At 38.9% G+C, this 15,586-nt stretch overlaps 1 protein-coding gene and 1 long non-coding RNA gene across 2 annotated transcripts in view; one reads left to right on the top strand and one right to left on the bottom strand.

Moving 5' to 3' along the window:
- LOC124714841 (RING-type E3 ubiquitin-protein ligase PPIL2) overlaps window positions 1-3,936 on the top strand; it is a 92,544-nt gene extending 88,608 nt beyond the window's left edge. Inside the window, exons 11-12 of the mRNA XM_047243053.1 lie at window positions 3,554-3,640; window positions 3,685-3,936. Of these exons, the coding sequence (XP_047099009.1) occupies window positions 3,554-3,638 (85 nt within the window). The 3' untranslated portion in view covers window positions 3,639-3,640; window positions 3,685-3,936. The remainder of the gene's footprint in view (window positions 1-3,553; window positions 3,641-3,684) is intronic.
- Window positions 3,937-5,726: 1,790 nt separating this feature from the next.
- Window positions 5,727-15,586, bottom strand: part of LOC124714830 — a 35,878-nt gene continuing 26,018 nt past the window's right edge. The window contains exon 4 of the long non-coding RNA XR_007005643.1: window positions 5,727-5,999. This is a non-coding gene — a long non-coding RNA (uncharacterized LOC124714830). The remainder of the gene's footprint in view (window positions 6,000-15,586) is intronic.

The raw sequence follows: 15,586 nt of genomic DNA, 5'->3' as shown, positions 1-15,586 counted from the left end.
GCTATTCTCCCATGGAGACGATCGTAGAGATGCTGGATGTAGTCCTGTGGAACGGCTTGCCATGCCATTTCCACCTGGCGCCTCAGTTGGACCAGCGTTCGTGCTGGACATGCAGACCGCGTGAGACGACGCTTCATCCAGTCCCAAACATGCTCAATGGGGGACAGATCCGGAGATCTTGCTGGCCAGGGTAGTTGACTTACACCTTCTAGAGCACGTTGGGTGGCACGGGATACATGCGGACGTGCATTGTCCTGTTGGAACAGCAAGTTCCCTTGCCGGTCTAGGAATGGTACAACGATGGGTTCGATGACGGTTTGGATGTACCGTGCACTATTCAGTGTCCCCTCGACGATGACCAGTGGTGTACGGCCAGTGTAGGAGATCGCTCCCCACACCATGATGCCGGGTGTTGGCCCTGTGTGCCTCGGTCGTATGCAGTCCTGATTGTGGCGCTCACCTGCACGGCGCCAAACACGCATACGACCATCATTGGCACCAAGGCAGAAGCGACTCTCATCGCTGAAGACGACACGTCTCCATTCGTCCCTCCATTCACGCCTGTCGCGACACCACTGGAGGCGGGCTGCACGATGTTGGGCGTGAGCGGAAGACGGCCTAACGGTGTGCGGGACCGTAGCCCAGCTTCATGGAGACGGTTGCGAATGGTCCTCGCCGATACCCCAGGAGCAACAGTGTCCCTAATTTGCTGGGAAGTGGCGGTGCGGTCCCCTACGGCACTGCGTAGGATCCTACGGTCTTGGCGTGCATCCGTGCGTCGCTGCGGTCCGGTCCCAGGTCGACGGGCACGTGCACCTTCCGCCGACCACTGGCGACAACATCGATGTACTGTGGAGACCTCACGCCCCACGTGTTGAGTAATTCGGCGGTACGTCCACCCAGCCTCCCGCATGCCCACTATACGCCCTCGCTCAAAGTCCGTCAACTGCACATACGGTTCACGTCCACGCTGTCGCGGCATGCTACCAGTGTTAAAGACTGCGACGGAGCTCCATATGCCACGGCAAACTGGCTGACACTGACGGCGGCGGTGCACAAATGCTGCGCAGCTAGCGCCATTCGACGGCCAACACCGCGGTTCCTGGTGTGTCCGCTGTGCCGTGCGTGTGATCATTGCTTGTACAGCCCTCTCACAGTGTTCGGAGCAAGTATGGTGGGTCTGACACACCGGTGTCAATGTGTTCTTTTTTCCATTTCCAGGAGTGTATTATTCATAACTTTCTAAAACCATATATAAAAAGGTATTTTTGTAAATCATTATATTCATTTCAAATTTGATGTGTGTCCTGTACAGTATATCTAATGATCTGGCACTGTACGTAATGAGACTAATAAATCACTGTTCAGTTAGCCCACATAAATAATTGAACATAACTGTTGGTGGTTTTTTTTCTCCATTACAAAATTGTCATGGCTAATGTTAGAGAATAATTTTTCATTTGACAATGGGGAAAAATATATTGACATGCATTTTATTCTCATTTTAAGGTGAAGCACAGATATTTAGTTGTTCATTCAGCTTAAGTAACAAAGGAAAAATCATTTAAGAAAGAATGGCTGGAGTCCTTCAGTGGGAAAATTCTTAGTACTGTTGATAAACACACATAAAAATATAAGAAACTCTCATAATATTCAGAACTATTCATTGGTTCTCAAGAAAGAAAGAGGGATAGGGTGATTAAGAGTGGTAGGATGATTAGGGGTGGAAGGGACCCACCTGATGTGAAAACAAGGAGACGCAAAGATGAAAGAGGAAGTGTTGAGAGAATAAGAGGTCAGAAACAGTAAATTGGTAAGCATTGTTCCAGCTTCAGTCCAGAGATTATGATGATGATGATGATGATGATAGTGAGAAGTGAATATGAATAAAGAGGAAGAGAAATGAAATCAGTAATGTGATTAAAAACTTAGAGGTAAAGTAGATAGGGAAATTGAGAAGGTGACAATGAAGATGAAAAAGTAAAAAGCAATAAAAATATTTAAAGAAGACATAATAAACAAAAAATCAAGAGAAAAAAGAGGGAAGGAGAATTGTATGTTAATGGACATTGAGTCCAGGAGAATGTCGTGATGTGAGAATATTATGAAGGTTGAGTTTCCATCTCTAGCAGATAGGAGAATCCGAATGTCCTGAGTGGTGTGCCAGGCACTCATCTCCTTTGACTCATATTTTAGTTCAGCAACTGGATACTGAGGTCCCAGAACAAGACAGTTCTTTTATGTCCATTCATGCTCTCCACTAATTTGTTGGTTGTCAGTAAACAGTTTTTCTGTGTGCGTAAATGTCCAATGAGAAAACAGACAAAACAGGAAAAAGAGGTGGTAACTTGGTGGAAAAAAAGCAAAGACCTGCAATACAAGTGATTTGTTGGTGTAAAAATAAAGTACTTGAAATAACAGCATTTAAGAAGTGAAAGTATATGATGGAAAAAAGTGGAGCACTACATCAGTGTATCTTGAAAATCATTACATTGTGCATGCTCAAATAGTTATCTATGGTAGTAGTCAGAGATCCAGATATTAAAAAAAATTATTCTGATTTCTGATCATGACAAATCTAGTATAAAAATTCAGTTTTTATTGGCAATATCAATAAGTTTTTCCTCAGACATGATGATTGAGCATTGCTGAGGAAAAAAGCAACATCACTAGTTGATGACTTTCATTATATGAGGGAATATGAAATGGATTTTCGAGTGTCGTAACACTTCTGTCTGATTAGGAACAGATCATACATTATTATATTTGACCTCAAATTTTTCAAAAAGGATGCTATTGGCCGAAACCATACTACTTTTGATTGATCCCCAACTAGTATGCCAAAATTTGTGGAAATCAATGGGATACATTGTCTGACCTTTCCTTTTAAGTGCAAACTGCTTGACCTAGATTGTACTCAGTATTGCACTGTATATACAACTTAATTCCAATCAAAACAATAATGTAATATTTTAACAAAATTTAAATCTTTGGAAGAAAATTACATATTGTTCATTTGACTATATTATGAAAAGGATAGATTGCTTACTCACCATATAGTGGAGATGTTGAGTCGCAGGCAGGCAAAACAAAAAGAGTGCTAAACAAGTAAGCTTTCAGCCAATAGGTCTTTTCCTGCATTAGACACATATACGTACAAATTCACGCAAAAGCAACTCATACACACAAGACCTCTGTCTCTGGCAGCCAAGGTCAGCCTCGGCAGCCAGCGACGTGCTCATGTGTGTATGAGGTGTGTTTGTAGAATATGTATGTGTATATGTTATCTAATTCAGAAGAAGGCCTTTTAGCCAAAAGCAGTCTTTTTGTTTTGCCTGTCTGTGGCTTTGCATCTCCACTATATGGTGAATAGCAATCTATCCTTTTCATAATATTATCATTATTCCATTCTGGATCCTTCTTTTGTTGTCTGTACTTATTTTCCTAGCAATAGGATATTAAACTCTCGCAAAAAAGACATTTCTTCTACCAGTTTACTGATTAATGTAACTGTGGCAACCCTCAAATTTTCCATTTTTAAATTTTTTTAAAGGAATGATGCTGCAGAAAACTCTGGGGGTCCTCCAAAGAAGAAGAAAAACATTGGTTATAGTTTTGGTGACTTCAGCAGTTGGTGATCCAGCAGTTGGGATTTATCCATTATGACATGGGCACAATGGATTAAAGCAGTAATGGGTTGGAGACAGGTGGATCATTTGTACAGTATGCACCGAAGCTCACTCTGAGAGATGGGTCCAACACTCTTTGTAAGGACAATTTATGAGCAAAAATGTTTTAAATGTTTTGACTTCAAACAGCAGAGGTGTTCTGTTTTCCCCTGTAGTTTTCATGCTCTTTTTTACAATCATATGATTTGTGTAAAATATTTATTTTCTGTTTATGTGTAAATAAAAATGAAATGTTACTTGTTTTGAATATGTGTAGCTAATTCTCAGTAAAGTAATGAACTGTAGGCATTAGTTATAAGGTCTTACATTTTATGTGGTATCCTATACATAGAAATAAATATGACATGGATACTGGATCTGTAGTAGACATAGCAGAAAGCAAAAAACACAATTGGCATTCATTCATGAAAAGTAGAACAACAACGGCAATTGGGCAGATTTAAACTTACAGGTACTGGCACTAATATATTTGAGAGAAGGGGAAGGAGAGGAAGAGAAAGGAATGTGATAGAACCCAGGTAATGAAGAGAGAGTGGAAAGAAAGTGGTGTTGCTGTTTGAGATATATAAAGAGAAAGAAACGTAAGGGAAATAAGACAGGAGCTTTTGTTTTACTGTTTGACAGAGAGAACTGACTATATGTGTTAATTGTTGTGAGACGGAAGAGATTAAGTGCTGCAGTTTTCTCTTGGATGCAGCAGAGGACTGATTTGCATACAGAGTGCACGTAGCTTGTTCCAGATGTGATTGCAGTAGCAGAGGAGGAACTGTGAATTCTGTTGTTTTGTGCATGGTCACAGCCCGGTTATTAGGTAAGTCAGACCCTATGATGACATGACAGATATTTGGCCTCGATGAGAGACACTGGGGTTCATTCACAATTAGGAAGGGCTCAGGTAGACATAACACACGGTAGCTGCATAGGTAGTCTGCCTGCAACTATCCTAATATAATTATGAAACAGTGACATGACCGAATACACAGACGTTGCATATGTAACACGCACAAGCATTCATGGTTAGTTCTAACCATCTAGTGTTTTCACTATTTTCAATTCAATAGTGGAAGTTTGGCAGAATGGGGGATTGCACAAATGTATGTTTCATATCTTGTGCAAATATGATTCAACACTCCTGGAGGATGTAGAGGCAAGCAGAAGTCTTCCTGCATATTTCTTTACAACCACTCATAAAATGTGGCTTCTTCTGTAAGCTATATTTTCTGTTTTGTCATGAAACCATTGTGAACACTTATTCTTATGAAAAATTAAATTTTTTTGCTATGAGCATGCTAATTCATTGTGCCTAGTGCTATGTTGATACAGGAGTGAGAATGCTTGCAGTACTAAAGAATGAAGTGTCCGATTTTTTTTACCTATAAATTTGTCGTTTCGCTGTAGCAACTTGCGATTTGGTGGAACACTTCATTGGCAGTCATCAGACAGTGACTTAAAAATGTGTTCTTACACTCCTCTGGTAGGTAAAAATGGCAACATTCCAGTGTAGCCTCACAAAAAGATTACATGCAGAAAAGTTTTAAGCTGTAGAAAGAACAAATGCAGACATGTGATCTGAGCTGGGTTCTACTGTTTTGTCACATCTTGTAAATGGAATTTTCCAGCTGAGGGTGTGGTCACACTTCTAGTAAATTGTCTCTCCATTACTTATTTTTGATAAAACAACAAAAAACTAGGACACTGTTAAAGGGTGAACAATAGTTGTGTATGAAAACACCTCAAAAATAGTCCTTAGTAATGAAAGCAGTCGTCCTGCTTTTTGTTCTCGAGCAGTATTCTGATCATGTAACCAACCACATCATCTTATGACCCTACAGGAAATAAATGGTCATTAACTGATTGATGTGTTTTATTTATTTATCCAGGGACTATCTTACGAAGATGTAAGTTTTGTTATCATAATACAATTTAAACAAATAGCTCAAAATATACATACACATAGAGTATACGTTTACATGAAGACAGGGCAGTCACTTGGCTGTGGCACTGTTGAGGAAGTGAACTCCATCCTTACAACTATAAGGTCAGTATCTTTAACAGCTACACTGCCTCACTCGGTTGATCTATACACAATGTTCTTTGATTTTCACACAATTTGGTGCATATTACTTATCCTATAAAACATAGTTTTTCTCTACATCGTTGCACACACTAACGATATCCACTGGTGACTGCTGGACCACAAACCCCTTACACCAATTCCAGTCTGTCCGGAAAACTTGACTCAAGGCCTTGTAAGCATGCAACTATGCTGCACACACATTTTGATGTCCTCTTCTCAGCCCATCTGAAAAACTGAATCAGCATATCCCCAAGATGAGTGAGATGTTGAGCTCAAAAGAATAACACGAAATTTCTATCATATGCTCTTGATCTTGGCACATGATTTCCTTATAAAACTGTTAGATGGTGATCATGTGTTGTAATGGGACAGCATGTTGTAGGTATCCCCTTTCATTATTAACCACTGCATCATTTCAGACACTCTGGTTACAATTCTGTACATAAACTTTTACTGTGTCTTAGCTGCTATGGAAGTATTCCATCCCAGTGGAAACACTTGCGAACATCTAAATTTTCCATCACGTTCAAGTGCTGCCAACTGTTGAGCATCTCTATGAAAATATCAGCAAGTCAGTATAGCACAGGGCAGCAGATCACGACCACCAGAATACATGGATGTGGTTGATTTGCTACATTGCACTGTACAATTGAATATTATTGTTGTTGTTATTGTTGTTGTTGTTATTATTATTATTATTATTATTATTATTATTATTATCTTCTTTCCTTTCTCAGACGTTATGTCTGGTTAAAAATGGAAAGTGACGCGGACCTTGATCAAGCGTGACTTCCTTTTAACTGTACGGTATATGTTGCATTGCATTTAGGAACTTTCGGGTAATTGAACATGTATCAATAATTACAGATTTCTGTAGTTGTATAGATACGTTTGGAAGTAGCTGTATTGCATTGATGTACTGGTGGATATTGTGTGGTATGACTCCTTTAGTTGATAGTATAATTGGTATAATGTCAACTTTATCCTGATGCCACATGTCCTCGACTTCCTCAGCTAGTTGGATGTATTTTTCAATTTTTTCTCCTGTTTTCTTCTGTATATTTGTTGTATTGGGTATGGATATTTCGATTAGTTGTGTTAATTTCTTCTTTTTATTGGTCAGTCTGATGTCAGGTTTGTTATGTGGTGTTGTTTTATCTGTTATAATGGTTCTGTTCCAGTATAATTTGTATTCATCATTCTCCAGTACATTTTGTGGTGCATACTTGTATGTGGGAACGTGTTGTTTTATTAGTTTATGTTGTGTGGCAAGTTGTTGATGTATTATTTTTGCTACATTGTCATGTCTTCTGGAGGATTCTGTATTTGCTAGTAATGTACACCTGCTTGTGATGTGATCTACTGTTTCTATTTGTTGTTTGCAAAGTCTGCATTTATCTGTTGTGGTATTGGGATCTTTAATAATATGCTTGGTGTAATATCTGGTGTTCATTGTTTGATCCTGTATTGCAATCATGAATCCTTCCGTCTCACTGTATATATTGCCTTTTCTTAGCCATGTGTTGGATGCGTCTTGATCGATGTGTGGCTGTGTTAGGTGATACGGGTGATTGCCATGTAGTGTTTACTTTTTCCAATTTATTTTCTCGTATATGTTGATGTTATGTGATCTAAAGGGTTGTAGAAGTGGTTATGAAATTGCAATGGTGTAGCCGATGTATTTATATGAATGATTGCTTTGTGTATTTTGCTAGTTTCTGCTCGTTCTATAAAGATTTTTCTTAAATTGTCTACCTTACAAATGTCTGCTTGTGTGTGTGTGTGTGTGTGTGTGTGTGTGTGTGTGTGTGTGTGTGTGCGTGCGTGCGTGCGTGCGTGTGCGAGTGTATACCTGTCCTTTTTTCCCCCCTAAGGTAAGTCTTTACGCTCCCGGGATTGGAATGACTCCTTACCCTCTCTCTTAAAACCCACATCCTTTCGTCTTTCCCTCTCTCCTGATGAAGCAACCGATGGTTACGAAAGCTTGAATTTTGTGTGTATGTTTGTGTTTGTTTGTGTGTCTATTGACATGCCAGCACTTTCGTTTGGTAAGTCACATCATCTTTGTTTTTAGATATATGTCCATAATGTAGGTTTTTTATGTTGATAAATCCCCTTCCTCCTTCCTTTCTGCTTAATGTGAATCTTTCTGTTGCTGAATGTATGTGATGTATTCTGTATTTGTGGCATTGTGATCGTGTAAGTGTATTGAGTGCTTCTAGGTCTGTGTTACTCCATTTCACTACTCCAAATGAGTAGGTCAATATTGGTATAGCATAAGTATTTATAGCTTTTGTCTTGTTTCTTGCTGTCAATTCTGTTTTCAGTATTTTTGTTAGTCTTTGTCTATATTTTTCTTTTAGTTCTTCTTTAATATTTGTATTATCTATTCCTATTTTTTGTCTGTATCCTAGATATTTATAGGCATCTGTTTTTTCCATCGCTTCTATGCAGTCGCTGTGGTTATCCAATATGTAATCTTCTTATTTATGTGTTTTCCCTTGACTGTGCTATTTTTCTTACATTTGTGTGTTCCAAAAGCCATATTTATATCATTGCAGAATACTTCTGTTATCTTTAGTAATTGGTTGAGTTGTTGATTTGTTGCTGCCAGTAGTTTTAGATCATCCATGTATAGCAAATATGTGATTTTGTGTTGGTATGTTCCAGTAATATTATATCCATAATTTGTATTATTTAGCATGTTGGATAGTGGGTTCAGAGCAAGCCAGAACCATAAAGGACTTGATGAGCCTCCTTGGTATATTCCACACTTAATCTGTGTTGGCTGTGATGTGATATTATTTGAATTTGGTTGGATATTAAGTGTGGTTTTTCAATTTTTCATTACTACGTTTAGGAACTGTATCAATTTAGGATCTACTTTGTATATTTCCAATATTTGTAGTAACCATGAGTGGGGTACACTATCAAATGCTTTTTGGTAATCAATGTATGCGTAGTGTAGCGACCTTTGTTTAGTTTTAGCTTGATATGTCACTTCTGCATCTATTATTAGTTGCTCTTTACAGCTTCGTGCTCCTTCGCAGCAGCCTTTTTGTTGTTCATTTATAATTGTGCTCTGTGTTGTATGTGTCATTAATTTCTGTGTAATGACTGAAGTTAATATTTTGTATATTGTTGGTGGGCATGTTATGGGGCGGTATTTAGCTGGGTTTGCTGTGTCTGCTTGATCTTTAGGTTTCAGATAAGTTATTCCATGTGTAAGTGTATCAGGGACTGTATATGGGTCTGCAATGTAACTGTTAAATAATTTAGTTAGATGTGAATGTGTTGAGGTGAACTTCTTTAGCCAGAAATTTGCTATTTTATCTTTTCCAGGGGCTTTCCAATTGTGCATAGAATTAATTGCTCGGATGACTTCAAGCTGCAACATTATCACTTCAGGCATTTGTGGTATCATCTTGTATGTGTCTGTTTCTGCTTGTATCCACCGTGCATGTCTGTTATGTTGTACCGGGTTTGACCATATGTTGCTCCAGAAGTGTTCCATTCTGTTATGTTTGGTGGATTGTCTATTTTAATGTGTGTGTTATCTATTGTCTGGTAAAATTTCTTTTGGTTTGTGTTGAATGTTTGGTTTTGTTTCCTTCTATTTTCACTTTTTTTGTATCTTCTAAGTCGTTTGGCCAATGCTTGTAATTTCTGTTTCTTTTCATCTAATTGCTCTATTGCTTATTGTTGTGAGATTTTACCTACCCTTTTTCGTTTTTTGTCTGATATTTCATTTCTTATAAATTGTGTTAGCTGTCCGATGTCTTTTCTCAGTTTTTCTATTCTGATCTGTAGCCTGTGTTACCATGCTGGTTTTGTGGGTTTCTTCTGTGTATTGGTTGGTTCTGATCCCTGCCTAGTGTGTATATTTAGTGTAGTGAGTGCTCCTATATAAACCAGTAGTTGTAACTCTTCCATAGTTGTATCTTCATTTATTTTGTTGTGTATGATTGAATATAATAGAGGGAAACATTCCACGTGGGAAAAATATATCTAAAAACAAAGATGATGTGACTTACCAAACGAAAGTGCTGGCAGGTCGATAGACACACAAACAAACACAAACATACACACAAAATTCAAGCTTTCGCAACAAACGGTTGCTTCATCAGGAAAGAGGGAAGGAGAGGGAAAGACGAAAGGATGTGGGTTTTAAGGGAGAGGGTAAGGAGTCATTCCAATCCCGGGGGCGGAAAGACTTACCTTAGGGGGGTAAAAGGACAGGTATACACTCGCGCGCGCGCACACACACACACACACACACACACACACACACACACACACACACACATATCCATCCGTACATACACAGACACAAGCAGACTGTTGATAGTTGTTATTGTTGTTTCGACTTGTGGGTTATTTGGTAGTCTATGGAAGAATGGTCTAATGTCTGTATTTGTGTCTTTGTATTCTATATATGTCAGCTGAAATTTTTCTTCTATATCTAATTATGTGTGTCACTTCATGTTCTCTTTGTGCTTGTTCTGGTGGCTGTCTTAAGATTTCGTTTTTCTCTGATTGTTTAATTGATGCGTGTTGTTCTTTGTTTTTTTGCTCTGGGATGTTTGAGTCCATTACTGTATTTTCTTCTTCTTCTTCTTCTTCTTCTGATTGTGCATTATTTTGTTCTAGTATTTGTTGTACTTGTTGTTTGATGTTTTCTAATTCTGACTGGGGTATCCTGTTATTTTTGATTATTACACGGATCTGATCAGCTAGTCGTCGTTCTGTTAAAAAATTTACTTCTGGGTATCTGGTAATAAATGTTGTATATACTTGTGATCTGTATCCAGTTGTGTTGGTTCCTAAGTTTGTTGCTTGGTAATAACAGAACATGAGGTGTCGGTTAACTTCATCTGACCATCTCATCCTCCGTCTTTGTTTTCCTTCTGGAGTGGTTGCAGGAAGCATATCCTGCAAAACACCTCTATTTGGATTTAAATCATTTTCCGTGTGGCTAGCAGTGTCTTTACCATTGGGGACGGGCATAGGGTTCAAGCGTCGTCCCCGACCATGACTGCTCTTGTCCGAGGCTTCATCGTCCCCGACCATGACTGCGCTTGTCCGAGGCTTCATTAGTTCTGTCCTGAACCAACTAATCACACTAAAAGGGGGGTTAGCCCTATTAGTGGTTTGTTCTTTTCGTCGCCATTTACAACTAGCAGAACATACCGGAGGCCTATTCTTTTCCCGGGCCTCCACGGGGTTTTTTATTATTATTATTATTATTATTATTATTATTATTATTATCATCATCATCATTATTTTGCATGGTAGCTACTGAATGATCATTTTCCTATTTATTGTAATAGAGGCTATTTCATAATTAGTTATTTTAGTACATAAAATGGAGCCAAGTGTAGAAAGTATGCTTTGAAAATGGGTACATAGTTTTGTATAAATCTTGCATCTAAAATCATTAAAAAAACCACTTAAGAGCGTTATCACTTAAAGAAAAAATTTTCTTCCTTGAGAAAAAATATGGAACTGAAAGGGTGAAGTAATATTTAATCATGTAGTATGATTTACTTATGAAGATGTTTTTGCTGGATTTTTAACCAGATGTATTTGAAGTAAAAATATTATGAAAAGGAAAGTTGCTACTCACCATATAACAGAGATGCTGTTGCAGATAGGCGCAATAAAATGACTCACAAATAAAGCTTTCAGCCAGTAAGGCCTTCGTCAACAATAGACTACATACGCACACACACCTGCAGTCTCAGGCAACTGAAACCACACAGTGAGCAGCGGCACCAGTGCATGATAAGAGTGGTGACTGGGTGAGGATACGGAGGAGACTGGGGTGGCGGACAGTGGACAGTGAAGTGCTGCAGATTAGATGGAGGGCAGGGGAGAGGTGGGGAGGCGGAAGGGGGGAGTGGGAATAGTCGAAAAGGAGAGAAGTAAAAAGACTGGGTGTGATGCTGGAATGACAGCTGTGTAGTGCTAGAATGGCAACAGGGAAGGGGGCTGGATGGGTTTGGACAGTGACTAACGAAGGTTGAAGCCAGGAGGGTTACAGGAACATAGCATGTATTGCAGGGATTCCCACCTGCAGAATTCAGAAAAGCTGATGTTGGTGGGAAGGATCCGTATGGCACAGGCTGTGAAGCAGTCATTGAAATGATGGATGTCATGTTTGGCAGCGTGCTCAGCAACAGCGTGATCCACTTGTTTCTTGGCCACAGTTTGTTGGAGGCCATTCATGCAGTCACACAGCTTGTTGGTTGTCATGCCCACATAAAATGCAGCACAGTGTTTGCAGCTTAGCTTGTAGATTACATTACTGGTTTCAGAAGTGATGTTTGTAACAAGACTTGAGTAGGTGGTGGTGGGAGGATGTATGGGACAGGTCTTGCATCTAGGTCTATTACAGGGGCAAGAGCCATGAGATAAGGGGTTGGAAGTAAGGATGGACGAGTATATTGTGTAGGCTCGGTGGATGGCAGAATACCACTGTGGGAGGGGTGGAAAGTATAGTGAGCTGACATTTCTCATTTCAGGGCACGAGAGGTAGTCGAAACCCTGGCAGAGAATGTAATTCAGTTGCTTCCGTCCTGGGTGGTATTGAATTATGAGGGAAATGCTCCTCTGTGGTGACGGTGCGACTTGGGGAGGTGGTGGGAAACTGGAAAGATAAGGCATGGGAGATTTTTTTTGTATTTGAAGTAATCGTTTTCATTTCCATGGGCAATTTAGTATACAGTTTCACCCCCTGAAAGATAATGCTGTTTTGAGTTTTTTTAGTTTGTTTTTTCTTGGTAAATGTAAGTCCAAATTGGCTCCTGTTCCATGATTATGTATAGAATTATTATTGAAATACTTCCTAATGTTTTCCTGATCTGCACAAAAGATTCGTAGATGTACTCACTTGGTGCAGTAAGGATACTTTGTTTTTTAAACAGTTCTTTACAATGAACATGAGATACTCAGTCATTTCTGCAGTTTAAAAATTGTGTCAGTGTTTTGTGCCCCAAGAAAAGAATCATTAGCTAAGAATTGAGTGTACATAGAAATAGTATGTCACCACAGCAGATTTGCTTTTACAAACTGATGATAGAATCGTAAGAACATAAGATGCTGATATTCTTTTTGTCAGTGTCTTTGTGTGTTTTTTCCATATTAATTGACAATCCATATTTATACCTCAAAACTTTTTGTCTCATAAGACTCTATAGATTTATCATCTATGCTTAATGTGGTAGAGTTGTTTTCCCTCATTACACTGAAGTGAGTACTATTTGTTTTAATGTTAAATGTTAATTTAATACATGCTGCCCAATCATAAACAGCCTTAATGGTTTCATTGCTTTCTGTAACTAGGGTGTGTGTGTTATCGGAATAGAGAACGTTTTCTTCATGTCTAATACTATATGGGAAGTCATTGATATACAGTATATTAAGAACAGAATTTGACCAAATATGCTACCCTGTGGGACAACTGTATGTTTCTTGCCTGACAGGTTTAGAAAAAAATTGACCATGAGCAGAATTATCTCCACCATTTGCATTCTGTTTTCCAGGTAAGACTGGAACCACTCGTTTGCTGTTCCTCATACACGTAATGCTTCTAGCTGGTTTAGTTGTATTTTATGGTCAGGATTTCAGAATCCTTGGACAAGTCTTTGAATATGCCTGTAACACCGTTATATTAGTCAAGAGCTTCAAGTACCACTTCTGTGAATTCCATAATGGCCGATATTGTACTACTTCCACTTCAGAAACCAAACTGTACTTCTTTAAAAAGTTTGTATTTATTCGTGAAACTCGTAGCTTATCTTTCATGGTTGATTCAATTTTTTTCTGCAGACAGTAGAGAAGTTGGCTTGTAGTTTTCAGCACTGTCTGCATCACCTTTCTTTGGTGAGAGCATAACTGATGCGTGCTTCAGTCACTGTGCTAAAATATTTTAACTAACACTCATTAATGAGTTTTTTTATGCTGTTTATGCATACCTTCAGAACAGAAACTGGACCCTCATCTATACTGGATGATTTCTTATTTTTGATTTTCTTTACCATCTTCATGATTTCAAGCTTGTTTTTGGGAAACATCATCGTTGTGCTTGCTGTGTGTGTGTTTTGGGAAACTTTTTTACAACTTTCTGGAGTACCAGAGAAAAAGTCATTTAGAAAATCTTACAGTCCCTGAAGTTCAGGCACTCTTCTCTTGTTTCGCTCTTTCTCTTCCTTCTCATTTTCCAAGTGATACTTTTGTGGTAATTGTCACTTACACGTGTCAGTAGTTTCATCTTTTGTTCCACAATTTTCACGTCATCTCCACATGAATTCAGTCGAATTCTGCCAGACTTTTTATTGAAAAAATTAACAATAATTTTGTTAGAGATATGGGCTCTTATCTTCACAGGCATTAGCTGTATGTTGCATAACATTTGCATTTCATACAACTCTAAACCATCTTTTGTTCAGATTACAATTAATAGGGCAAGAAGTGAGCTGTGATCTTCGTTTAGTATCAAGTCTCTGTATTGTTCACTTACAATCAAAGTCCTGTGAATATTAGTGGTTAACGTCTGTCATAGGGATAATCATAATGATAATGGTTAGCCATCATCATCCTCTAATGTCACAAAATGTCAGGTGTGTACCTGTTTTGTGTGGATGTCTGTGTGTGTTGCACAGTGTTGTGTCATGTTTGTTCTGCTCTTATGAGTTTCAAATGACAGGAGGAAAACAGTGGTGACACATACTCTGTTCCTCTTTAATAGTACCAAGAGGGTTGACAAGCTTTCTATCCATATCAAAAGGACTGATCGTCATCAACAGTATGTCCGCCCCGGTAGCTGAGTGGTCAGCGTGACAGACTGTCAATCGTAAGGGCCTGGGTTCGATTCCCGGCTGGGTCGGAGATTTTCTCCGCTCAGGGACTGGGTGTTGTGTTGTCCTAATCATCATCATTTCATCCCCATCGACGCGCAGGTCGCCGAAGTGGCGTCAAATCGAAAGACCTGCACCAGGCGAACGGTCTACCCGACGGGAGGCCCTAGCCACACGACATTTCCATTTCATCAACAGTATCACATGGAGGTTACTGGTTTAATCTAGATCGTTAAATTTTCTGTAAGTTGTGCTCTGCGGCTTTTATGAAATACATTTTCATACACATCCCCACTTCTGCTTTCCTTTCCAGTCAAATTATGGTGACAAAAACATGTCTGACCACCCGTTTTCAGGCGCATTATATCCAGGGAAAGCACTACCAAGTTAACAATTTTTCTAGATTTTTAAAAGTATCGAAATATTACTCTTCCTTCATTTATTCTGTTAGTGGGGAAACATTTAATTGACTAGGAGTCATACCCACTGTTTTGTCTCTCACTTGCTTGATATAAAGAAATGGTCTGTAGATTTTCTTAGTGTAATTCATTCATTTTCTGTTTCTATTACCAAGGTCACTAAACTATCATATTATTTTAGCTGTAGGCTCTCTGATGTCCATTATTCTTTCTACCAGAGCAATCTGTTTATGGGTGCTTGTTAGGAGAGATGATGTGTTTTGGTCTTCATTAATAAACTGTGCAGAAGTATAATGGGCTCAGTATAAAATATTTTCTTTCCTATCTCACAGGTAAGGGTCTAACAAATTTTTCATGGTGATTCATTCAACAGATATGATCATCTAGGTCAGTGCTCCTAATAGCCAATTGTATCTCCCAGCCTTCTTCTTCTATCATACACGCCCAACAGAATTGTACTGTACCAAAATTGTATCCTGAATGTAATAGGCAAACAAAAAGACTATAGTTTTGCACCATAAAAGTATTCATTGATTAGCTTTG

The sequence above is a fragment of the Schistocerca piceifrons genome, chromosome 1 (assembly GCF_021461385.2).
Source record: "Schistocerca piceifrons isolate TAMUIC-IGC-003096 chromosome 1, iqSchPice1.1, whole genome shotgun sequence".
Lineage (NCBI taxonomy): Eukaryota > Metazoa > Arthropoda > Insecta > Orthoptera > Acrididae > Schistocerca > Schistocerca piceifrons.
The sequence above is the reverse complement of the archived record's forward strand: the minus strand, read 5'-3'. Positions and strand labels throughout refer to the sequence as shown.